This window comes from Falco naumanni, chromosome 1, assembly GCF_017639655.2.
Source record: "Falco naumanni isolate bFalNau1 chromosome 1, bFalNau1.pat, whole genome shotgun sequence".
NCBI lineage: Eukaryota > Metazoa > Chordata > Aves > Falconiformes > Falconidae > Falco > Falco naumanni.
The window spans coordinates 74,975,351-75,001,336 of NC_054054.1; the positions used below are offsets into that span (position 1 = coordinate 74,975,351).

Below are 25,986 nucleotides of genomic sequence, written 5' to 3' on the forward strand. Positions count from 1 at the left end.
CACTGCAGGTATTTGGAAAGAACCCCGTAAAATGAGGCTTGTTAGGCATAGCTGGAAATTGAGTTTATCTCATATTTAGGAAGTCATCTCTATAGCTGTTGAAGTTAGCAACTTAATTTGCTTTGAATTTAAAAATTAAAATTAATGGCAGCAAAAGAAAACAATTTTCAGTTCAATTTCAGCATAATGAACAGGAGCTGCATACATAAACACCACAAGTGTTCTGCATTTTAAAATTACATAGTGAACTTGATTCTCCAGCAGTTTTTCAAATGGAATTCCCATTTCAGTCAATTATAGGCTGTTGAATCCATTGCTTTTTCAGCCTTCAAACACCACTGGGTTTAATTATTTAAACAAATAAGCAACGGTTTGATTAATCAAGTGCACATGCAAAAGCCATCAAAAAATCAGAATCAAGAAAACTTTCCCAGGAACTTCAAGCAGCTTTGTGATCAGGCTCCGCAAGACCACATTGATAATGGTCTACCAGGAAAATAAATAAAAGACAAAGAGAACTGAGATTCTGCAGATATGTATCCATATGCACGTGTGTACAGCTTTATCACAGAACTTAAACAGGCATCTCACACTTCTCAAAGACAACCCAGCTGTATCTGCAAACAAAACACAGACTGAGCCCTTTATCTGTTTTAAGAAGCCAAGACAGAATCCACAAAAACAGTAGTACGATTCACATCAGCAGGCATCTACACCTAGTTCAGACTGTTTTATAGCCTGTGCAAAGAAATGGGCACACCTGAAGTATGTCTCATGAAAGCACCGGTGCTCTTGGCCACCGAGCGTAGAACAGTCCTTGATGGTTCAAAAGCAGATTTCTAAAATAAGGCAATATTATCTCTAAATTTCTAAAATAAAGCAATATTAAAATGAAGCAATCTCTCTCAATGACAGAGAAAAGGGGAGAGGGAGAGAGCAACCAGGTGTACAAGCAACAGTTTGAAGTTGCCTGCACTCACGCTCCAAGGTCAGTGACAGACATTGTAGGACAAAGCGATACATCTCTGGATGTAACCTGAACGCTCAGAATGCCCGCTATTAATACAAACCAATGACTGCAATTAAGGCAGGTCCTAAGTGTTAGGGTCAGCGCTTCTGCCCAGATAGTCAGCCAAACCAAGTGGAGACTAAGTGAACAGCACCAACATCTTACTTGCAAGATCACCGCTGTTGGTCTATCCATGCATAAAAATTTCTGGGCAGCTCTTAAATCATCTCCTCAACCACATTTTAAGGTAAACCGCCATTGATCTTGATCTGTCTTAAAATACCAAGTTCTAAACTGCATAGGATCAGGAACAGCTCAGACACCTTGGCAGGGGGCACAGGCTTACCAACGGGACAGCTGTCAATATTAACTAAATCGCGTAGCACAAACATGATTCTAAGTAACTAGCAATAGTAAAACTTATAAAGAACAGTGTGGTTCCATGCTTTTCATTTTTCAAATATGGGAAATTCCTGCAAGTCATACGCACAGCCAAGGCAGACCCTACGTGGGCAGGTAAAGAAAAAAAACAAACTCTTGTATCTCTAGCAGAAGGAAGATTGCAATTACACACGACCAAAAAAAGAACTAAAATAATTTTAACATGCTGAATACAACCAATAGTGTAGGAGAAAGTGGAGTGAAATGTTCTTTAACATGACCCCAATGCTACTGATTTTTTTCCAGAACTAATGTGCTTCATACTGGCTCATAAAATCTATGTTTGTTGGCTGGATGAAAGATGTAAAAAATATTTTTCACACAAGTAGGGATGGTCAATTATGTGTTCTTTCAAAATTTCTGTATTTCCTTCTAGTTTTGAAAAAACGTGCTGTTCTGCTTCTGCAAATAAACAGATGTTAGCAATATCATAATTAGTAATTCCCATAGCAGAGAATCTAAACTGTCAATACTAGTGGATGCCAGGAAACAGTACAGAGGAGAAGGTCTAAAAATCACATGATCCAGAAAGTCACAAAACAATCCAATCTGCAATTGGGTATAGGGCATACTGGTAAGTATAGATGGTGAAAACGGCTCAGTTTTGTCATCTTGGTGGTTTGCAGGGTTTTCTTCCCCTTGCTGTAGTTTGTTTTCCAAATTAGGTTTTAAACTAGGAACACAGTTAGGGATATAATTATACTAATATTGCTTGTGATGCCATAAAATGTTTCAAGCTTCTTCAGGATAAAGAGCTTCAGTTAAAATATGGATGCATGTACAGAATAAATACTTGTGAACTAAATACGTTTAACATGTTGGTACAGCATGTATGATGAGAGCTCACCTATAGATCTGCCAAAGGCAGAATGCCCGCACTGAGCACTGGAGCCTTTAAGTCAGCCCCTTCTTCAGTCCAGGCTCATTATCACAGCCTGAGGAAGCAGATCTTGATCGTCCTCCCCTTTCTTGATATTCCAGATCAGAATCTCCTGTTTGCTTCCATTCACTGTCAATCAAGAGACCAAGCTCCCCATAGAGCATTTTTTTTCACCACTCTCAATTTTAAAGCTATTTAATTTCTCTTTTGTTAGAAGTAAACATCACTTGCAAAATTAGAGCAAAACATTTCTCAAACAATCCAGTCGGTATCAGAATCTTATTTGCAAAACACTTACTGTAAGTTATTAAACTGCAGGATATATCATAGCTGGAGTATATCCTGGAATCACAGTATATAAACACCTTTGAAATAAAGAATGCATCCCAACAGGATCCTTATGCAAGAAATAAATACTGATGAGCAAATTAAAATAGAGTGTCTTGCAAAGGACTACATAGACAATCTGTGGCACAGAGAGAAGGAAAGCTCAGTTTTCCTGAATCGAGGCTATACACTTTTCCTGTAAACTGTATGATTTATTTCTGCTAGTCCAGAGTAGGGCTGTAATTCCATTAGAGTTTCTGGGAAGACCATAAAACATACCAGAAAAGCGGCTGTTCAGAATACAAAAGACTAACATGTAAGTTGAAAGTTATCGCTGGTTTAATTTAAGATATTTATTAAGTAAAACTAGTTTAAAAAGATATTCATTCTTATTTGTTAATGTTTACACAGCCTCTACCTGCATCCAGTTAAAAAAAAAAAAAAGATAATCAAACCCAATAGAAATATTTCTCCCCTTCTCACATACTCTTTCTTTTTTTCCTCCTCAAAACTGAGAAATGCAACAACCAAACCTAAAACATTTCTGTGTCAGTATAATTATTGATTTCTGGAGCAGAGGTACCACAGGGAATCCACAAATCTGCATGGTACCCATGAGTGCCAGATCCACATAATTCAGAGAGATTCTAACAGTGCAAGAGACACGAGATCTCACGTTACTACCAGACAGTTCCCTACTGGGTACAAATGTGAAGAGGAACATGAATCAAACATCACTCTCTCCAAAGTCACTGGAAGTAAATTCTTTTATCTGACTCAATAGTCACCCATTTAAAATGGCGGTACTTGACTAAATTAAACTTCCCAACAATATTTTACATCCATTTATTTTAGTGTATATAACATACTACATCTCTAAGGAAACCAGCAAGCCTACACTAGAAGATATGAATCGCTGAAATTCAGGTTCTCTTTGCTCCTCCCCAGTTTCATTAAAGCTGAATCAACTCTAACTTCATAAAGCACTAAACAGAAGACCAAGGACGTCAGTCTGATACAGTAACAAAATTAAGTTGTTTTGCATTTTGTAACTGGAGCAATATTAGGTTTCTGTTTGCTAGAGATACTGTCAAAAGCAAAGCACAGTTCTGCATTCATTTGCAAACTGAAACCAAGCTCCTAACACAAATATTTCTTTCAAGTAGACATGTTTATAAAATTGTATGGAGAACACACAAACATTTGTTGCTGTTCTCAGAGTCAATATGCATCTAAAAGTTTACTACTACCTTACCAATGCAAGACTTCCTTTTACCAAAAATGTTGGAAAAATCATCTAACATAAATAACGTATTGAATATTAGGCTCCTTTCCCAACTACTCTCCAAATACTCAGCAAGTGCTACAGCACATGAAGAGATCCCTAGAACCACAAAACCCCTTTTCCTACATTAAAAGGAAGGGAAAACTTGCTTCTTAAAGATGAGTGAAATTCAAGGTGACTTCTTCATTAGTAACTCCAAGTAACTGTCACGCTGATCATGAGAATTCTCGTAAAAAATCCCCTGTGTCACCTCCAGAATACGTGAGCTGCTCTTATTCCCATTTTCAGGTGACAAACTGTGGAATTAAAAATCAGTAGTGACTCATTAGGATTGGTTTGCCACCACCTCAAGAATTAAGAAAATAAACGAGGAGTTTTAAGTATTTTCAGTATGTAAGAAGTCTGGTTTCTGTAACGTCATCTCACACAATCACACTGAAATGTTCTCAAGATAATACACGATAATTTTCCAGAGTAAGTACCAGTTAAGGAAAAGGGTTTTGAAAAAAAATCACAGGAAATGTTCCAAAGCTGTACAATAAATACAGCGTAAGATTCCCTATGGTATTTGCTATGGAAAATACAATTAGCCCTTTTTAAGGTACTACATTAAATTCTAAGGTAAAAGCCTGAAAAAAAAAAAAAAAAAAAAAAAGGCCAACAAACCAAATCCCCCAGATAAGCATTTCTAAATCCTATCCTCTGCTCAGACAGGACACTGGCAATTATATTTTAAATAATTTGGTACACTAAAAGGTGTGAAAAGTTACCAGCTTATTCTTGCAGTCTGGGCAGCTATACTACACACAGCGATGCATATGAACAACAAGGAAAACACCCTCACAAAACCAAAACCAAAACTACTGAGACCATTAAAGAGCAGAAAGCCAAGTATGGCTAAGTATCAAAAGCTTCATCAGCATATGCAAAATTATAGCTCACCACATTGCTAACAACCTAAAGAACAATGGCTCCATAGATCTATTCTTCCCATAAGTAATCTATACCTAACCTACTTATTTTTTGTATCTATACATATCCTGTTTACTGCATGTAGGTACTGCATCAGATAAAGAAAATACAGTCTTCTGATTTTTATCAAATCATAACATTTGACACTTGAACGTTGAGTGCGCCGTAACTCTGTAAAACCACTTTAATCAGTGCGTGGTACCTTCGTAAGTGATTTGATTACTTGGCACCTAATTGTAAGGGTAAGGAGCAGAGGTTAAAGCACTTAATTGCACAGACCACACACTCAGGCAGGAGCTAGGACACCATTAAAACTCAGTTCATCCAGCCCCTACTTGTTGAGACAAAACTGCTTTTCCAGAAATTGTGATTCAAATCTACAACACACAAGCACTTTCAAAATCAACTCATTTAAGTCTTTCACTGGGTTTTGACTCATTTTTTCCCAGTGGAGGTATTCTAGATGTTCATATAGGTCATGTCAGAGATAGAAAATGCTGTAAAAATCCTGTGTTCAAAAAACCTTTTGAAAATATGTGTGGAAGAGGAGAAAGCAGGAGTATAGTTTTAGTCACCTGTTGGCAAAATTTATGGGAAACTAAATGCTTAAGGTATAAAATTCAGAAACAAAATAGTGACATCTTGGTCTTTGGTTTAGGAAGGAAAAATCCAATAGCCTCATTAAGAATCCCCTATTAAGGTTAATCTAATTATATAGGAACCTACATATATGTGATCAAGGTTGCCAAGACAGACACAGCTTCTGTTCAGGAGAAACTCAGACCATAACACTTTCTAGGCTGACTTGCAGCAACTTCAGCAGAAATTACTACAGAAATAATTGACATAGGGCCCAACACTCTCTTCTGTTAGATGCAGAATACTCAGGCACTACATTTTTGCAAGAGAAACAAAATGTATTTATTTAAGAAGAGAGACAGTAAGGGACCTAACCTGCTTCTAATCTATTTCTACTTTATTAAAGAACATTCTCACACCACTTCTTAAACAAGAGTCTAGTGAGTTAAAAGGCTTGCTGAGATTTTAAATGAACCTCATCTAAATGAACCTTAACTTCAATAAGATATAATAATAAAAACAAGTTGGTTTTGCTGTGGACTTTCTTTCCCCCCTACATAATTGTTTTCAAGGTCTCCTCAGACTACTAAGTATAAAAAGTTGGCAGTTAAAAAAAAATATCTGTTTAAAGAAAACATGTATTAGAACTGAAGTCTTCATATTACCTATTTCTACGCCACTTGGATGATTAAGAACAAATCAGGAATGATACCCATTATTTTGGGAAACAGCAGACTTTGCATGGACCAAGCTTCACCGGAGAAGAGTACCTTCTGAACGATTTATTTTTGAAAAGATGTTAACATTTAATTAAAAATATGCATTCTGTACTTTACTACCAACTCTAATTTTCCTTACAATATAAACAAAAATATTGTGGTATCTTCCTATCTTTTTCTTTCATTTCTATACCTAGAAGCCACATGAAATTAAACAGTTAGATGGCATCCCCAAATTTATTTTATGAAATATGATCATTACTCATTTAATAATATGAATTTTTGTTCCTCTAAACTATGCTTCTATTAGAACCATGGTGCAGTAGAATTTAGTGCATACGTTAGTTACCTGTAACTATATGTTTCCTCAGCTGGGCTACGCAGTTTAGTCTTCTACCATTTCTGCTAGCAATACTGTACTTACACATACTTTTAGCCACGACATAATTATATTGAAGGAGAGAGACGGCAACTGAATAGCTCTACAATTTCAGTCTCACAGGGGGCACTATATGAACCAAGTCCACCCTCCTAGGACGGGGGTCACCTATGGATGAGCTTAAATCTGAAACATATGATTCCACTGACGCCAGCAGAGATAGCCATGTGCCTCAGGCTAAACATATGCTTAACGCCCCACTGAGACACTTCCATAGCAAATTCTTGAAGCACAGAACAATATCTCTTTCCCAATGGAAAGTTTTATTTTTTTTCTAAGTCCTCTTTGATACAATAGCTATATATTTCCCACAAACTAACGAACATGCATATATACTGTAAATAAATCTGTAAGGATACAGAAGGGATCCGAATATATAATGGACTTAAAAACCAAAGAAATCAAGGGGATAAGTGGTAAACTTAAACATGCTGAATCATCCTTGATAGAAATTTGAATATAACACTAAGCGCAGTGACCTAAATCCTGATGAGATAAGAAAATTTCAAATGTATTTTTGCAGCAGTAAATATAGGGACAATTCATCCGCACACATAATTAGAAAGGAGGCTGATCTCCAAGGAGTTCTACTGACTCCAGAACGTCGAACCTATAATTTATAAATACAACTTTCGTTATTAAATAATCATGGAGTTTCTATTCCATAACCTAAGAAACAACATAGTCTGTTGGGAGACAGCTTTCTCCATTATTCTATCAGCAAAAATCTGGCAAGCTTAACTAATGTCTTGGTTGCATAGACTTCTAAGACTGGATGCAAGCGAGACTTAACATCTTTGACCTACAGTTTCAAAAAATACCATTACCTGAATACGCCGTTACCTGAAATCAGGAACTAACTGAGGGCTGAAAAGATACAGGCCGTCTGCATGTAAAGCACAAAGAAGCCCATCAAAATACAATTTCTTTAACAGAAAAGCCAACAGAGCTAGGTCAGAAGAAGGACTAAAGATGAACAAGTAAGATTTTTCTGCACACCACCTCTAAAGTAAGCTGAATCTGCTAAAGTAGTAACCGATAGGCCACACGTGCAACCATACTAAATCCATACGTCAGCTAAGATAACACGGGCTCCTGCATATTCCAGAAAAGTACAGAAAGTTTGTCAGGAAAGAAGAGAGAAAACACATGCTAAATGTGAGGGGTTGGGGTGGGGTTGAGGGAGTATAAAACAACCTTAGTTGTATTTAAGAAGAAAGTTACACAGGTGTCATCTTTTACTTACAGTTACAAAATCTGGGAAATATAAATTCTCATATAGGAAGAAAGCATGGCCTTTTCTGTCACCTTCTCTGGCCTCACTGTGTTCCCTTTCCCACCCTTCCACACCTGCCACTGAGCTGATTCAATGGCTCATTAGTCCTGTACGGCAAAAGAAGAAATCCTCAGAATCTGTTCTTGCAGACTCGATAAGAGTGCAGGCTATTGCGAGCCTAGATGCCGTGTACCGTACCTCTCCATCACTCCTCACCTATACTCTGTGTGCTGTGAGGAACACGGGCAGCAGTGCACACAGCAAGCACACTTGTGTTACAGAGAGCTCCTGCTTATGACCCCTGCCGTCTGAAGAATGCTCACCTGGATTTCATTTAACCTCTGGATTTCTTTCCAGAATAAAGGGACAGAATAATACACCTGCTGGTACCTGAAAGCTGGGAGAGTTTGAAAAATTCTTTTAGAGCCACTTGCCATATATCTTTCTAAACCAAATTTCAAGTAACTTCATTCCAAAGTATGTTATTTTACCCAGAAGCTAAAGGGTTTTCCCATGCCATTTTTCCTTCTTACCTATATTTGTTTCTTTCCCCCTCTCCGTTTCCCCCAACTATTTACTACCTGTGATAACTTAAGTGTCGGAGGATCATGGGACTAGATTGCAGAAAAACTCAGTACAAGGTGATGCCTTTTACCTGGTGAACCTCCTTCCACAGGCAAAACCGCATCTTTCCAGATGCGCAGTGATACTGTACCAGTTTCCCCACGTGAGTAAACCACACAGCTCCGTGCAGCTCATCTCTGCATACACTCATGCTGTGTATTCATGTGGCTTTGATTGAAAATCCACAGAACCAGGAGCTGTTTGCATTTAATCTAATACACACTGACAATAAGATAATGGTTAAGTAACATATCTATATCATTCTGCCTTCAAAATCATAATTTAGAAGTAGGTAGTGTCAGTGATGTCATATTAAGAAGTATAAAAAATAAATTTTCCTGAACCCCCAATTCTGCAAAAATCTCCAAAAGATTCAAACGAACGAAGAATTCGTAGGGAAGAAAACAATGGAATTGAACTTTAGAAATAGAGTTATTCCATGTTTTATTCATGGAAAAAAATGTATTAGAAATACAGAGGCTTGGCAAAACTATTTTCTGTGAAATTAACAGGTTTTGGAAAAAGGAAAAATATAATATTACAACACAGCTGTACTTTCATTTTATCTACTGCCTGCTTTTCAACTTTCAAATAAGTGTATTTTTACAGTAAATTGGTTTTTTATAAAGAAAAACTTCCACGAGAGAAAAACTAGTCAAGTCAGGAAGATCTTCAACAGGTTAATCATGTTGCCTAGGCTTTTGACAGTCAGCAAAATCATAATCTATTATATAAAGAGAAGTTTACCACCAACACTTCCTTTTTTATTCATAAGAGTTTCTCAGGCCTTAGGGCCTCTCTGGTGCAAAGACATTGCTTTAATCCTTTTGCCTAAAAAACATGTGAACTGTGATTGCGAGGCTGGAAATACTTAAATGAGGGAAAATAAAATAAGCTTGTTAACCATCCTGCAACCAAAAAACCACTGCACTCATTTAGTCCCAATTTTCTGTTTCATTTCTCACTCATGCTGATTCAGCGGTTACCGTGTTACAAACAAAATCTGTTGCTGGTTCTCAAAAATTGGGTGCGAGGAATTAAAGCATTTAAAACCCTGAAACAGCTCAAAGAAATGGCTTTGGTTTGTGGTATATTTTACGTTTACATTCGTACTGCTACTAGGTAGGCACATTTCCATACGTGCTACTACCAGCCCATATGGGTGAGGGATGCTGCTCAGGGCCATGGCCTCCGGTGGTTGCAGGGCTGAGGAGATCCCTCCTGCCCAGCCGCAGGGGCTCTGTCGGGAGGTCTGTGCTCCTGACTGAGGATGCTGCTGCCACTTGCCTGTGTGCAGCTTCAACCAGTAGCAAAAATGAGCTCATACGGCAGAGAGACAGCCATGCACAGGCCACCGACATGGCCGGACACAGGGGCATCCGCAGACAAGGCGCTGTCTGCAATAGCCCCTAGTGCAGGCGCTGCATCAAATGGAAGCACAGCCAGCCAGGTCCCCTCCTCCTCCTGGGGTGAGGAAGACTGAGGGTCACTAGTGAAGGCACACGTCTCCCCGCTCTCTGGATTCACACGGCCTCAAGTACCAGCACAGCCCCTCTACCCAGCACCCCTGCCCGCATCCCAGCCCCTCTTACCTCTGCTTTAGCAACTGCCTACTTTATACTACTCGCCACACTACTAACTGCAACCTCTTTCCTCCAGTATGCAAGGCACTGCTTGCAGGAATATGCTGATTTATTTTTATTTTTTTTTTTGTGCATATGTGAAATAATTTTAGTTTCAACATTGTGGTGAAAGAGAAAGTTTTCATAGAGCAAGATGCAAGGAGCTCTCACTCATTCATCAGACTACGCTCTTGGAAGTTGAGAAATCTTCACTGGCAGTCAGCTTTTCACAGGCTAATGCATGGTTCAGCAGCTCCAAATATCAAACTGATACATGCTTACTTCTGTGAAAAAAAAAGGAAAATTACGCAGAACCCCTTAGATTCAGTGTAATATCAATTTGTGCCTAATTTGCCACTTGCAAATCCATCATTCCACACATTATCCATCCTGCAACAGACCACTTGTTGCTTGTTCTCAAAAGTGTATTCTGAATATTTTCAACTGCAACCTCATTTTCATTTAAATATTAACTGGAAGTAGACTCTCTCTCCTAAAAATGTTATAACATTATGGAAACAGCCAGGAAAAAAAATCCCCAAACCCAGTAATACTGATGCTTTATCCTCAGTAGGCATAATGAATGCATTGTCTTTTGCAGAAGCTACTGGAGCAGTGGCAAGCCGGTGCTTTGACAAACTTTCATTTTAAAGCTGTTCCCTACAGTAAGGGTTGCATGGAAGAATTCTTAAAATCAGGCATATGAGAAGGAGATGTCTGGTTGTTATTCACTTTGGGTCAGATCAAAGAATCCTAAAATAAGCCTAAGTACAGAAGGTAAAACCAGAAAATTTCTTTAAGGCCACCTTTCAGAGTTTATCTCAAATAGTTCCCTTGGAAAAGAGAGGTGTACAGTTTCTGTAGTGCATTGTAAGAAGGAAAACTAGCTAAGCTATACAATCAAAAAGCACAGACTTATGGGGGTCTCCAAGAAGCCAAAATATTCTCAGGAAGCTCAGGTACCCCCGACGCACCTCCGAAGCATTACCTACCTGCTGACCACCCTTCTAAAGCTGAAACTAGGCTGCAACAAATCCTAGGGCTTACTTACCTGCATGGCATTTATTTGTGAATTCCTTCCCCCCTCAAGGGAAGTTTGAAGTAAAAACAGAAATAAAAATCGACAAAATCCAAACAATATTAAGTATTTGACAGAATCCTCACAGGGACAAAAGAAGGGACAACAGGCTCTTTCATCACAAGACACTCAGGTACAAGATATACAACAATAAAGCCAACTAATCTTTTCAAACACTGCAGCAGGTATGACTCAATCTGAGTAATGACTGATGATAGGTAAAATTTTGGAAAGATTTAGAAAGTAATTTAGTTTTGAGACCAGGCTTTAGTTGATGAGTACGATAAGCTTTTGCAGTATTTTTTTCCCTCCTGCTGTAAAGCAAGCTGTGTTTGGCATTTTTTAAAACAGGAGCAGTAACAGTAGCGGAGACACTAGCAACAGCAATGGTCGTGTCTGCTCCACTTCCTGGAATGATGTGTGAAGAGGCACAAAATATAACATAATTGGCCTCTAAGGACCATAATGACTCTAATTATTACTGCAGCTCCATCCCAATGGTATCTTGAGTATCTCTCAGACTTTAAAGCCAAATCCCTGTGACTACCAGAGTACCACTTTCTACATACTACAAGGAAATTAAGTGACTAGCCCAGAGTAACATTGGAAATCTGCACCAAAGACCCCAGCTCAGCCCAGGAGACCCAAACTCAAGTTTTAACTATCAGACTGCCCTTCCTTCCGTTCTTTACCTAAGAGTGGAGCTACAAGGATCTCAGAGATAAATACTTCAAAATGTCGAAAGCCATCACTAACTCACACTTTCTAGACACACAGTTTCAGTCTGACCTTGAAGTAGGATGGTTGCAGAAGTGGTATGGAAGGTGCAGTTGTTTCTATATAAAACTGAGTTACGGCTGTTCTGCAGTATAATTGTGAGCTCACTGTTGTTCTTAGTCCCTAAATCTCTTGGTTGTACTCATGGAAAACTGAGAAGAAACATCATGCTCCTCTCTGAAGCTCTCATCACATTTCCATTTTGGCAAGACATCCAGTCCAGATCTTTCTAAACTCACAAAGCAGGACAGAAAAGCAGCACTTGGCACCCTACTTAAACTTTGTTATCTAAAAACGCTGAATTGCTTTAAATAGGATGGTATGCTTTGATTTGTCATAATGTTTATTATTGCACTTATTTTCTGCCTACAGATATTATTAAAGAAGATGTTTCATCTCGATGTATGTATAAAATCAAAGGAACGAAGCAAGGCAGTATGCCTATTTAATTACTGTCCTGGTTCTTTCAGTAAATGATGGCTGAGCATACCAATACGAATAAGGATTTGTAACTAAATGTCACAATATAATTATGAAAGTGCACGAAACTGAGATGCAGACTCGGATTCTAATTGCTCCATGATAACCATACAAATGCACCTCACTCAACAGTATTCTTTCATGACCCTGGAGTTCAGGACTGTGCTCCTTTGCCCTTCTTGTCTATTTATGAAGGAGCAACCTCTTGGCATCTAAATTATGGCTGTGATGTTCCATGATGCTGGTCTTCCAACTGCTCCATTTAACTGAATAGGATTTACAAGCATATATCATTAATAAAATTTCTAGCAGGCAGAAAGAAACCTAAATGATACCCACCAATTGAACATTATCAATCCTTCACCCCTCTTCACACCAAAAAAGAGCCATAAATACTAATTTGCTCAGGAAACTGAGTATTTTCCTTGATCCGTTGAGAACACACAGCACAGTCCAATTATCTGTATCTCAGACATGTTTTAAGACTTATCCCGAGGGAAGCACAGCTAGAATCTGGTGTTACATGCCTCCTGTGGCTCATCAGCCAGGCTCATTCGCAACTCAACTTTTCAGGTAAAACACACTAAAAGAGTTTTAGGATAAAGTTAAATTGGTACCAGTTCTGGGTTGTGAGGTTGTTTTTTTCTCACTTAAAATTGCAGTAAGATTACACTGTTCGTTTACATAAATAACAGAACAGAATAGGACTCTCAACTCATTACTACTTTCCCAGAATATGGAGCAGGGTGCTCCAGGATACTGGAGGACTAACCTTATATATTAGCCTATGATTTCTATTTAGTTTCATTCCAATTTAATACTAACTTCTTCTCTACTCATTATTTCTTCTTCTCCTTATTTTCAGTAACTTAAGCTTCAAGGCTGCTAATAACATGCCTAGCCACAAGCATGCAGTGGTGATTTTTGACTAACACCAATACGCTCTCTTCATTTAATAATGCTACCTATTCTTTCACTGCAAAGCCCACAAAGATCTCTTTTCTCCATGCCCAGTACTCTTTCAAAAGCTGTAGATCGTGGTTAGAAGAGTTTAGAAGACTACAAGTTTTATTTCATTTCCCTGGAGACTTTAAGTTACTCCATTACTATGTCAGATTTATTAAACAATGCTTCAGGGGGAAACGTGTAGCTTAGTAGAATAGGTTATTCTGAAAATATAAAAAACCCTCCACTTTAACTTTTCAGCTACGGAGAAACCAGTTGCATGTGACTCTCCACTCCATACTTCAAAGCCATGCTGGAAGCCAGTGTGCACATGCGAGTCTTCTTCCCTCGCAAAATTAAAAACTAACACAAACTTCCCCTTTTAATTTTTATTAGGATACCTATGCAGTGGCATAATGAACATCGTAAAATCACACATCAGTTTATGTTCACTATTAGTACTGCTTCCTTTTTTATTATCTTATTGTCCAAAATCTGTAGTGGCAATGCAAGATGCTACTGAGCTAAATAATCTGTGACCTTCCTTTTTGGCACAGACACAGAGCTCTTTATTACTTTACCGTCACAATCTTTATTTCGTTCAAAGACTGTAAATATAAACTGAAATGTTATTACACATTTCAAGCAGAAAACAGAAGGGATGCTGCCCTAGTTTAACCTAATCTGTAACTAATATATCTCTAAAGGTGGTATTTGAGAACGGTGAAGCTTTTAAAATAGCTCAAGGAGTTGGGTGCCCAGTTCCAATTAAAAATCAAAACATGTCATTGTTTTTAAACACAGAAACATAATTTGCTGCAATGATACATTCATGAGTAAAGCAATACACTCAAACTACCCAAGTATCTCTTCTCCGGTTCTAAGCAGTTGTCTGACAAAAATACATAGTTAGGATTGGGGTTTTTTCCTGTTGTCTATTTAAAGGGAAATTAAAAACACTAAAAGAATCTGCTTTCCTTGCACTGACTAACACAAATGGATTACACAGGCGCTTTGTCAGACTCTCAGAGGCAACTTCTGCTTGGGAGCAGGAGGCCTGCTTTGCTAGAAATCTCAGGAAAAACATCCAGCAAGTGGTATTTGCCCCATCTCAGTTTCTGTGCCGCTGTAACTCTATTTCAAAAATGCGACACCTTATGTCCAGACACCGCCAGTGGTAGGGCCAAAGCTCAGTGCCCCTGCATGCTTCCCTACATAGACACTGATGAGGACTCCAGGCTTCCAACAAGGGCCAACTTTTGTCACGCTGAGGACCAGCCCCGGAGCCAAGGCACCCTGCAACACCCCGCGTCGGCCACGCTAACAGCTAACACTTCTGGTTTCAATGAATCCCAGCTGATCCACCATAGCTGGGGAGCTGCCTTTCGGTGCTTTGCTGCCAGAACAAGTAGCATAATTTATAAGTACAGCATATTCTTCTATTCCATTATTACATTTAGAAGGTGTTTCACATTTCAAAAGCAAGCAAATTTACTTCTGTTTTACAGTTTGCAACTCCCTGTGTTAATGACCCACTACCAGCACTGAATCTTGCTGTGCTTTTTCTTTAATAGCATTTCTATTTCTCCCACTCCTGGTTAAAAAGAAAACAAACCACCAAAAAACAAAACGCCAAAGGGGTTTCATCTCAGCTCTCCTACCTTACATTAAAAAATTAACAAGAATAATTAGTACATTTAATTAATAGACACAGGAGGAGCTCCAAACCCACCACAGAATTTTCACACAGCTTGTTCATCGCATTCAAAATAACTCAGCAACTACCTAATTATTATCACTGGGTCATTACACCAACACTTCCGTTTGGCTGGGTACTGATGGCAATTGATCTGCAGGCTATCTATATTTAAAGGAAATACAATAAAAAATCCTGACTTTTACTTTCTAAATAAACAAGTGCACTGCATTTTTCTTGGCAAGGCTGCTGATAACATAATTATGTTACTAAAATATCATAACCTGATATGATGACTGTAATTTGACATTTAAATAACTTGCTCATCCATCTCAAAAACCAAAACCCTGTTTCTACCTTGCCCACAGAAGTTTGCAAAAACCTTACATTAAACTGTCAAATGAATAATTTATTTTCCTTAAATGAAAAAACAAATATTTGCGTTGTGATAGAGTACTCTGGCCCAACACACTGCATTTTGGATCTCACTAATGTGCATGAAATGAGAACTACCTAATACAAACACACGACAAAGGTTAGAACTGTTTCCAACCACCTCACTAAGACGTGCCTCTACCTGCTCATTACTGACAGCGGTAAGCAGGCACCATACCATAGCTTTACATTTTAAAATAAAGAGCATTGATTTAATAACTATTTTCCTTTTTCTTGTTAGGTGTACATGAGCAAGTACTATATCGTAAGAGTGATACTACTACATCAGACCTTCACATGCTCATTCCTTTCCGTTCTATTTACACCAAGGTACCAAGAACAGCCCCTTCTTTCTCAACATCTGCTAACAGAAGAAAATATATATACGGGAACAGACGAGCCATAGCCACCATGTCAAGTCATTTTGTTAAGTCACATACACTCTTTTTCATTCACAAACCTTAAGAAAATACCAAAGCATGGATCACCACATACACAGAACTAAGCACACACTTAAAAAGCTTCTAACAAAGATGCTCTTAAGTTAGGTTTGAACAAAATGCGCTCTCTCTCTGAAAGTGGGCTTGGTTTTTCCGAGTTGAACAGTAGAGGGATGCTAAAGTACACTTTCATAGTTCCACTTTTAATTCATTTTCTTCCAGCAAATAAGACAAATAATTCCATTTCTGAAAGATCCTGGGTGAAATAAATAACTATGCTTTACATGTACTTTGGATCACTGCCTTACAGACGAAGCTGAGGCATTAAACCCAAAATGGCTAAAGCTCCAGCAAAAGACAAATCTCTTCTAAAAATTATAGTGAGCTACATTATTCAAAACAATGCAGCAAACATTCAAGCAACAGCATGATGGATGCAGCAGGCCAGTCTGGGTACACAGATAATCAATATCGCACTCGTGAACAGTCACTGCGTAGTGTGGAGCCTGATGTGGGGGTGACACGCACATGCGCTTAATATTCAGTACCATGAGCAGTCACTTCAGCCGGATTTGTCACTACAAGTCCCAGCTACACACATACATGTTTGTAGAAAGATGCAGCGGCACTGGTTTTATGATACCCATGGCAAATACAAAAGACCTTGGATAGCTATGCCTTTGTGAACTTTTAGAAAAGGCTACTATTTACTGCAGTCACGATTTAATGACAACACCAACCATGCACAACCAAGTATTTGGATTTTCAGTAGGCTATGGCACAACACAAGCACATAACTCACCCACATTAATGTGCATTACTTGAATAAATTTCCCACTGCTTATATCACTGAATATAAAGGTCTTCCTTATACATTTGAGTAATCAATTCTTGTAATCAAGTAAGTAAAGTTTCACCAGGGAAAAGGAAAATGAATGAGGTTAAATTAATGCTGTCACTTTCTATAACTGGCAATAGTTTCCTCCTACAGAAACCACTAACTTCATTATTTTACAACAGGAAATCAACACTGTAGCGTGTTTTTAAAGTCTAATTTACTTAGAGTAATAAAAAGGCACCCTCAAGGCTCATCGTGTGTGTCATATTATGCTTAGTTTTAAACATTCCAGTTTAAGAACAGTGTGCAAAATTCTCAGTGAATCAAGTTGATTAATATTTTGCATTTGTATGCAGTAGTGCTCTCCACTCACTGAGTACTATACAAATATTATTTCATTAAATTTCAAAGCAATTGTGTAGGTGGGATAATGAAATGTCTCTTGTCTTACATTCTTTATCTTGGCAATACAGCCTTTAAAACAGAAGCAAAAGTAGTAAATTCATGCAGTAAATTCACTTACAGACAAAAGGTCAGAAATGAGGAAATTCCAACTTCTAAAGCCCTGCTAAAACTAGCAGGGCACAGAAGTCTACATTCAAAGTAGAAGCATTTACATGATGTTTGCAGGTGTCTACTTATCTCAAATTGTATGGTTAAAGAAACAGTTAGGGCTATTTTTTTTTTTTAATTTTCTAGTACTCAGCAGGGTTCATAGTGCCATTCTGCAGGAACCCTATTTCATGAGGATGCTGCTGGAGGGCAAGCAGCTCATTAGGGAAAAGCTGAGAGGACAGAACAAGAACACGTGTAATAATTCAGTTCAGAGTATTAATTGAAAAAATAATAATAATCACAAAAATGAAAGAGGTAACAGATATGTCTCTTTCTCTTTTCTAACTCTGTATTTTAATTAATACAGCATTCCACTTTCTAGAACAATGTTTCCTTGCCTGCCAATTGGCTCCTAGCTCCTATTTTAGAGCTCACTCCTTAATAGCTATTTCTCCCAGAAGTCTTTTCAATAGTATCTCATTTTCTATTCATAAATGGCCACTAAAATTATGGTGGATCGATACAATACAATTATTTTGTTAAATTACTACTACGAACTTCAGTAGAAAGTCAAAAAGACACTTCCCCATCCTAGCAAATCCTGTTCTTTTCAACCACAGCAGCTAAAAGCAGAAGCTATTATCAACTGGGCCTTAACTAACAAGAGTCTCTAAAAACCGGGAGCTCCTAATGGCAGTTAAGAGACTTTCTCAACTTGCCTTTAACCAACCCATCAACTGTATTTATTACCTTTGGCACTACACTTCAGAATTGCTATCTTTTAATGATAGGAGCTTGCTGCATACAGCCTCCTGACCAAGGAATAGTTTCTGATATTCAAGTCAAAGATGTGACGTTAGCCCTCATATTCAGCTAATTTGTCATTTCAGAGATATTCATAGGCTCTTGAAGATTAGGAACTTGTCCGATTCATTAGTTATCACTCCTTAACAACCTAAGAAAGAATTATCTTCCAATTGCACTTCTTCATATTTCAATGTCTTTGTTAAAATACTGCAATGGAGCTTCTCTTGAAACATTTCCCCCTATAGTAATTCTCCACAGAATTCCTTATAAAGAACCAAAGTGGGGCACAAGTGAATTTTACTACAGCTCTATGACTTATGGCTCTAATAAAATCAATGCTATAATCAGTATTTAGAACATCAACAGGATTTTTATTGCACTGTAAATAGTCACAGCAGTGTTGATAACTTGAATCCCAGAAAAGAATAATTTTAAGGTTTCCATGTAAAAAGCAGCTTTTAATGTCTTATTTTTATACTCAAACACCTTCATTTTGATAACAGATCTAGAAGTACATGCATTAACTTCCAGCTAACTTTAGTATGATACACATGTGGATGTCAGATGTACAGATTCCTTTCAGATATTGGAGAAACACATGGAAATGTGAACAAATATTGCTACAAAACTACTCAAAATATGTAAAGCTGACATTACATAGCGCTGAATCTGGTACACAATGGACAGCATGTACCAACAGAGAAGAGGAGGCTCACAAATCTGCACATCTGGGATTGTGTTGAATGATTTTTGTTGAAGCAAGCCATAGGGGCAAGCTATCAAGCCCATCAGCTTTAAGAAGCTTTTACAGAAATTCCAACAAAATGGTTACTAGCAAATACTATGGAAAATCATCTACTCTTATTTTCAGGCTGGTACCATAGTGAAAGAATCAAACAGTCCCTTGGTTTTATTAAAATTCACTTAGAATAATAAATTCTACCATAAGAGTACTGGCTTATCCCCAGCATGTAATCTGTTCTCTTCTTGTTTAAAAAGGGGACAAGATTGACGATCTTTTTAAAATCATATATTGCTTCCCAATTATCTGCAATAGCTTATATGTGCATGCCCAGAAATATGATCACCTCCAAACTGATGAGTTTACAAAAGTTTAAAGGTCTGCATTAAACCAGTTGTATATATTGAAAATTATCACTTCTGTATTCTGGTGCTTATAAGGAATTCTAGACCCACCAAAAATGGATCAAAAAGCAAATATTAATAAAATAAAACCCATTTTGTTTAAAACAAAAAAGTGTGTACTGCAACGTGTGTCTTTATATTACTGCTCAGAACAGAAATGTTCACCATGCTGCAAAGGGCAATGCAGGTCTTTCTGTTCTAAAAGCATCCCATTTGCTATGGATAATGAGCCAAGAGCAGAAACATTGTATGTCATATCACATCTCCATCTTAAATACTTTTCTATCAAGTATAATGTCATTTAGGCATTGTGATCTTAGCTGTGTTCCAGAAGCTGCTACCCATATTAATAATAATGATAATAATGATGATGATGATGATAATAATAACAACGACGACGACGAACTGGACATGTCTTTTCCATCACTTAATTCCATGCTTCATAAATATAAAAAAAAGGATTAAAAGGAGGAAAACACAGATAAGGCCAAATGCAACATGTTAAGGAAGTTCATTTATGGAAAATGGTTCTGCCAGTTAATTTGTTTCCATCAGGTCCAGGGAAAGAACAAGTCTACACACTACGATTTCTTGTAAAATGTAATGTTTGGTTTCAAAGATTTTTGACACACATTTCTTCCTCTATGAGTTAACTTTCTGTAACCACTTAATAGCATAATTCAGTACAGTTTGAAAGGTCCTTTTCTGTGCAGTTAATTTGTTGCATCCTAGCTCCCAGTAAATTAGGAAACTACGATCATGCACATATTGCTGCTACAACCCTCCTTGAAACAAGAGCACAGTTCAAGCAGCTCATCCATAACCATTGCTAAATTTGCATTGAAGGAGGGACCAGAACTAAAGACAGCATACACAAGCAGGCATATGTCTCAAACCCCACTTCCACGTCAGTTATGCATGAATATGTGCTTACAGGTACCTACATTCATGGATGGAGAAAGAGAGGTCAGAAAACAGCAGGTAAAAGAGAGGGTGAGAATTACTCCTGCTTAAAAGTATGTCAGTGCCATAAGAGAGTATCACATCAGAGTACAAACTCTGAGCTCTACCTGTGGTTAAGTACAAGTCTCACGTATGTTTTAAGTCTCCCTGAACCCTGTGGAGTCAGCAGGACTTTTCCTGTTCACGGACTAGTCCCTGCACTGTCCCAGTCACAGCCAAAGGAAATGCAAGATGCCCCACTGCAGGTACCACGACTTACCAAGACCTTGCATAAATCTATTATAAAATTGTTCTGAACACCCTGGCGAGTTGACCTTGCTCATTGCTATTAATCAAGGTAGTGCAACATGAGAGAAAGGATCAAGTTCTGTTCACTTCTCAAGCCACACCTTTATTTGAAGCATATTATTCCAGTACACACTAAATAGGATTGCAATTATATCAGCAGTGGTCTTTCTGGGAACCGCCTGGGGTAAGCAACAGTCATTTTAAGTATCTAAAAAAGCAGATGGGTCTGCCCTTGGTGCTGGAATTTTTCTGTAGCTGTAAAAATGCAGTGTAAAGAGTGTATTTCTGTCAAATGGCAAACACTACCAAAAAAAAAATGCATCCTGCTTCTCCTCTTCGATGAAAATGAGGGGTTTTTTATTTCCAAGTAATTGTACTGAATGCATTCTCTTTATCTTTCTAGAACAATACTTCATTGAAGATATTCAGTACATATCTGACTTACCAGAATGATGGTGATGTTGTTCTTCTAGGAACTCCAAGTCAAGCATTAGGTCATCTTCATCCAACTCACAGGAACCCAAGTTATTCAAAACATCCTAATAAAAAAAAATAAAAAAGGGCATTTAGACAGACGTGTTAACCAAACTTTTCTGCACAAAATAATGAGCAATCAGTTCAGAGTAATACGTTTAAGCAGGAACTACAGAAAAATTTTCTAACATTGGACCAGTGAGACATCATATGAAACACCTGTCCAACTAGAAATGTATCACTCTTCTGGTTTTAGAGAATCTCAATTATTTAACAAAAAAAAAAAAAAACCAAAACAAACACCAAAACAAAACAAAGCCAGAAGTACAAGTAACACCATCCATATAACTACTTTTTTTAACTGATCAATGATGGTTTTGTGTCTTTCAAGTTTAATCATAACTTTTAAAGAACATTAAAATGTTATTTTTAGCTCAACATAAGAAGTATCAGTACTTGTCTTTCATTAAATTTTGGAATCCTAAGCACTGCCTGCCCTTACCAATATACTCTGAAGAGAGATTTCTAGTTCTACTTTTCCAAGGGATAGATTCACAAACTTAGGATAAACAGGAAATTCAGGCACAAATGATCAGCTCATGACTTTTTAAGTATTAAGGTGGGTGGTAAATGCTTACCTGGATAGAAAGAAAGCCTAAGTGTAGCTTAGGTCCCCATTCCCTTTTTGTGATTAATTTTTTTTGCCTCTGTCCCCTGCTCCTGTATTCACCATGGGCAACTTCAGAAAATGAGATGATGAGGCAAATGTTTTCTCTAGCCCCTACCAACCTAAAGCTGTTACACTCAATATATTAAGAGAAATACTCAGTCTCAGTTTTCTACTATGGTCATTTCTTTTGACTTGGTAACATCAGATTTTCTCCATAGTCACCAACATCTAACCAAACATAACTCATGCATTCTCCAGCTGGCATTTTGCTTGCAAATCTGTAAGTGACACTGCAACAGGCTTAATTCTCCAGCCCATTCACAGGCAAAGAAGGTCAGTAGATCCTGCATGAGGTGCTGGCACCCCAGACGTCGCACAGGCTCCCAACACAAACATAACCCAGAGAACATGGGAATTCAGTGCAAAAGAGGTCAGGTGATCTTCCCAAAGTATCCAGCTGTCTGAGATCCCTGTGTAGCAATCTGCCATACAGAGAGCAGAGAAATATAACAGGAGTATATATTAAACTAGCAAAAGCCCTCCCTGACTTAAGTTTGAACTATATTTTTCTATGCTCCTTCTAATACTTTGAAGTATTTTCCCTCCACAACAGATGTTAATTCTTACTCACACTCACAACTTACATTCATCCAACCCTTTTTGAGTAATTATTTCTTCAAATCCTGCTTTCTAATCTTTCACACACTCCAGGCAGTCAACAAAAGGACTTTTTTTTTTATTTCACATTCTTTCCCTGACTTGAGCATGAGAAAACCCATGAGCACAAGAAAACCTCTGCTGAGATACAAACCCCACTGCTAATGCCGTTACTACATTTACAGATGCCAAGCACAGGAAGTGACAATTGCCAAGTGCAGAGACCTCCACACAAGCAGTGAGCAGCGTGTTGCACAGAAGGAAAGTATACATCACATGAACATTACAGTGACATCAAACATAAAGCATCTTATTCCCTCTAACTCAAAGAGCTGCTGACAAGCCTTCATCAGTGACTGTTTCTTTCCCTCATGCTGACAAAACATAGGCATTCAATAATCAAATTATTTATTACTCTACAAAACAAAAGCATAAAAATAAAACAAGAAAATGCAAAACACAGATGCATTGTATCAGGTTACTGTACCTGATACTTATGTAGACACAAACTTTTCTAGTCTGGATTGGCATTAACACATAACAAACCCAAACTAAAACTGGTTTACTAAAAAAAAAATAAAATTAAAGACAATGTTTTCTGTATTAAAACAGAAGTGTGAGAACACACATTGCTCAATGCTATAGATAACCCAAAACTTAAATAACTTCTGAATCACTGTTGTAACTACTGAAACACTGAAGATTGAAAAACTCATATAGGGCTCATGTGTATCCTTTAGTACCTAAATATCTTTCAAAATAGTAGCAGCAAGACACTTCCCAGATTTGTTTGCTGTTCTTTTACACAAGTTCCAAAAACACTGCCTGACATGACTGAAGTATCTTCAGTCCAACTGTCATTACCGGCTGTATTTCAGAAGAAGAATCAATGATTATGACATGTTAAGATCAGATGAACATAAGGAAACCATGTCTCAAGCAAAGGAAGAGTTTGAGGGGGTTTTCTCCCTTTTTAAATTTAAATGCTATTATGCACTCAAGTTTTATCAAATGGTATATTAAAACTGCTCAGAGAATGTACAACATACCTTGTTTCTGTATTATTTTCTTAATATACGAAAAGCATTTTGGTGACAAACTTCAGAACATTCCCTGCAATTTTTAAGCAATAGCTAAAAGTTCTTCATACTAGTAGAGGACAAAGGTAAAAAGGTTGAAGTACACAGGTTTGTTCTTATTAACTCATATTGATATTAATGCTAAGCATCCTTTGATGAGCTGTACCAGCAGTAAGGAGCATGACTTCATGCTAATTGAGCATCTCCTATATCTCGTGCAGTAACCTACGCGTGTTCCAAACTCTTGGGAAACTGACTGCAAAAATATAGCGATTCACAGCCTTTATCAAAAAACAAATTCTATCTGATTTGGGAAAAAAGCACACACAAATGGAACGACAGTTTTCCAAATTGAAAAACTCCCCCAGGTAAGATGGACCAAAAGGCAAAGATTTGTGTACCATTCTCCCCCTGCATATTACCACCTTTCAGGAAGGTCTTCGCTTCCAAGAACCTTCAGAATGGGGGCGAACCGTGCTCCATCTATTCTCTGTCCTGCAAGGCTGATGTGTGTGCAGTCTGCTCCTCACTGCAACACCTCTGCTTGTCCACCTGAGCTGAGGGCTCCCAGCTGCCTTCCCCACAGACCTGTGACGCCCTTGCCTGCCCTCTCCTACGGCCCCTTCGGCTGCACCAACAATAGCAGGCAAGTTAAAGTGACAAATAAAAGCTCCCCCAGATTTATTCTTCTCAGAAGTACCTCCACCAGGGGAAGCCTCCCTCTTTCCTCAGGACTCCACTCGTTCCTTATAAAGGGACAAATCACACAACTGGGAACAAACAAATTAAAGCAGCTACTGTCCATCAGGAGGAGGAGGGGGGCTTGGCAGAGCCAGAGGTGTCAATGACATCAGCCCAGCCGCTTCCCTGCTCTCATCACCCGCCTCTGTGGGTACAGTCCTTCCTCAGACAGAACACAGAAATGAACTCATAAATGCCTAAAAGCACATCCAAGCAGAGAACATTAGTTAAGTTCCCAGGGCTGTCCTAACTGAGTAACATTTTCTGAAAGCATATAATTAGAAAATATAATAAGAGTTCCTAGAATGACCTGCCTAATGCCCCAGAACAGCTCAGCGGTATCACTAACGTTGGTATCACCAACGTCCTCCGGCCCTCTGCCTCCTCACCAGGATCCATTACTCCTTTATTGCTATGACAATTAGTAACAATTGTAATTTCTTTTGAAGTTTAATATCTCTTGACCCTTTCCCTGTTCTCCCTCTTACCACTGCTGCTGCATTCTTTGAAGAATAACGCAATTAAATTTTAAAAGAAGAAAATAGGAGAGATCAAGCCCTAAAGAGCATTCAAAGTGAATAGTTTCAAGGCTTTGCTACATAAAGAAAAAGAAATTAATGCTTCCATCGAAGTCCCAAGGAAACATCCGTTGTCTATTTATGGTGGCAGACCTTCTATTTATTCCAGGAGGCAAATCATTTAGTTAAGGCAGAAGCCCTGCAGCAAAAACTTCTCCATTGGCTCTGTAATAGCCCCTTGGAAACTTTAAGACATATTTTGCTACTTCTAGTGTCTGCTTGACTTCTGATACTGTTTTGCCATTAAAATGGACCCAAAACTAAAATGATTCTGCTTTTTTCTTCCATTTGATCTGAAAGTTGGTCATAACCCGTGAGAAGCACCCATGAACACACCTACTTAATCAATCATTTACCCACGTGTCTCGGTTTTTCTGACTGCAGACTCGATTTTGGTTCTTTCTGCTGGACTTTGGATATTATCTCTCCCCCCCACCCCCTGTAAAGCAATATAGGATCAAACAAGATGAGGCTTCGAAGTTTTAGCACCTTTAGTCAAGACAGGCTGTAATCCCCGTTTACCTACCACTCTTTCCACTTTTGACTTGGTGAACTACCACCATTATTTAAACAAGTTTAACAGTGATATATAAAATGTTACTAATTCAGAATAAAAAGCAGTAATTTGGACAACAGTTCAGACTGTTTTTAACAACTGATGATGCCTGTAGCAGAACAGAGTGATAGTCTAAGAATATTTCAAGGCATCACTAACTTTACAGTAACAATTTTCATATTTAAAATTATTGCAGCAACAAGAAGTGTAAACTGCTGGGTTTCATCCAACAGCTCAGTGTCTTACTCAAAGCTCATTGAACTCAATGGTACTCAAATTAGTTGTGACTGGGCCCAGACATTCTTAAGAACTATGACCTAAGGAGTGTTTTATTATTAAAAGATACGTGGTGATTTGCATGGATATAGTTCAGAAACAACTGAAACATTAGAGGGATAGAGATGTATCAGACATACAGTTCCTCTCAGCCAGACAGCACGTATTTGATTAGTAAGTTTACTCAGAGTTGCTGCAGGGGGTTTCCTTCCTACCTTAGTTCCCTCCCTACGTCCATCTTTCTCTTCCAAGTTTCCCTTCCTATAATCACTCAAAGGAAATCTAATGCATAATACAAGAATTTCCACTCCTTTTCCAGAATAGTAAATTATTT

The 25,986-nt window shown here is 38.1% G+C and overlaps 1 protein-coding gene across 3 annotated transcripts in view; it reads right to left on the reverse strand.

Annotated features, from left to right (window-relative positions):
* The window catches only part of CCSER1 (coiled-coil serine rich protein 1), a 708,879-nt gene that overhangs the window by 561,080 nt on the left and 121,813 nt on the right, over window positions 1–25,986 (reverse strand). For all 3 annotated transcript variants that reach the window (XM_040599449.1, XM_040599460.1, XM_040599455.1), the window contains exon 4: window positions 21,067–21,160. In XM_040599449.1, the coding sequence (XP_040455383.1) occupies window positions 21,067–21,160 (94 nt within the window). The remainder of the gene's footprint in view (window positions 1–21,066; window positions 21,161–25,986) is intronic.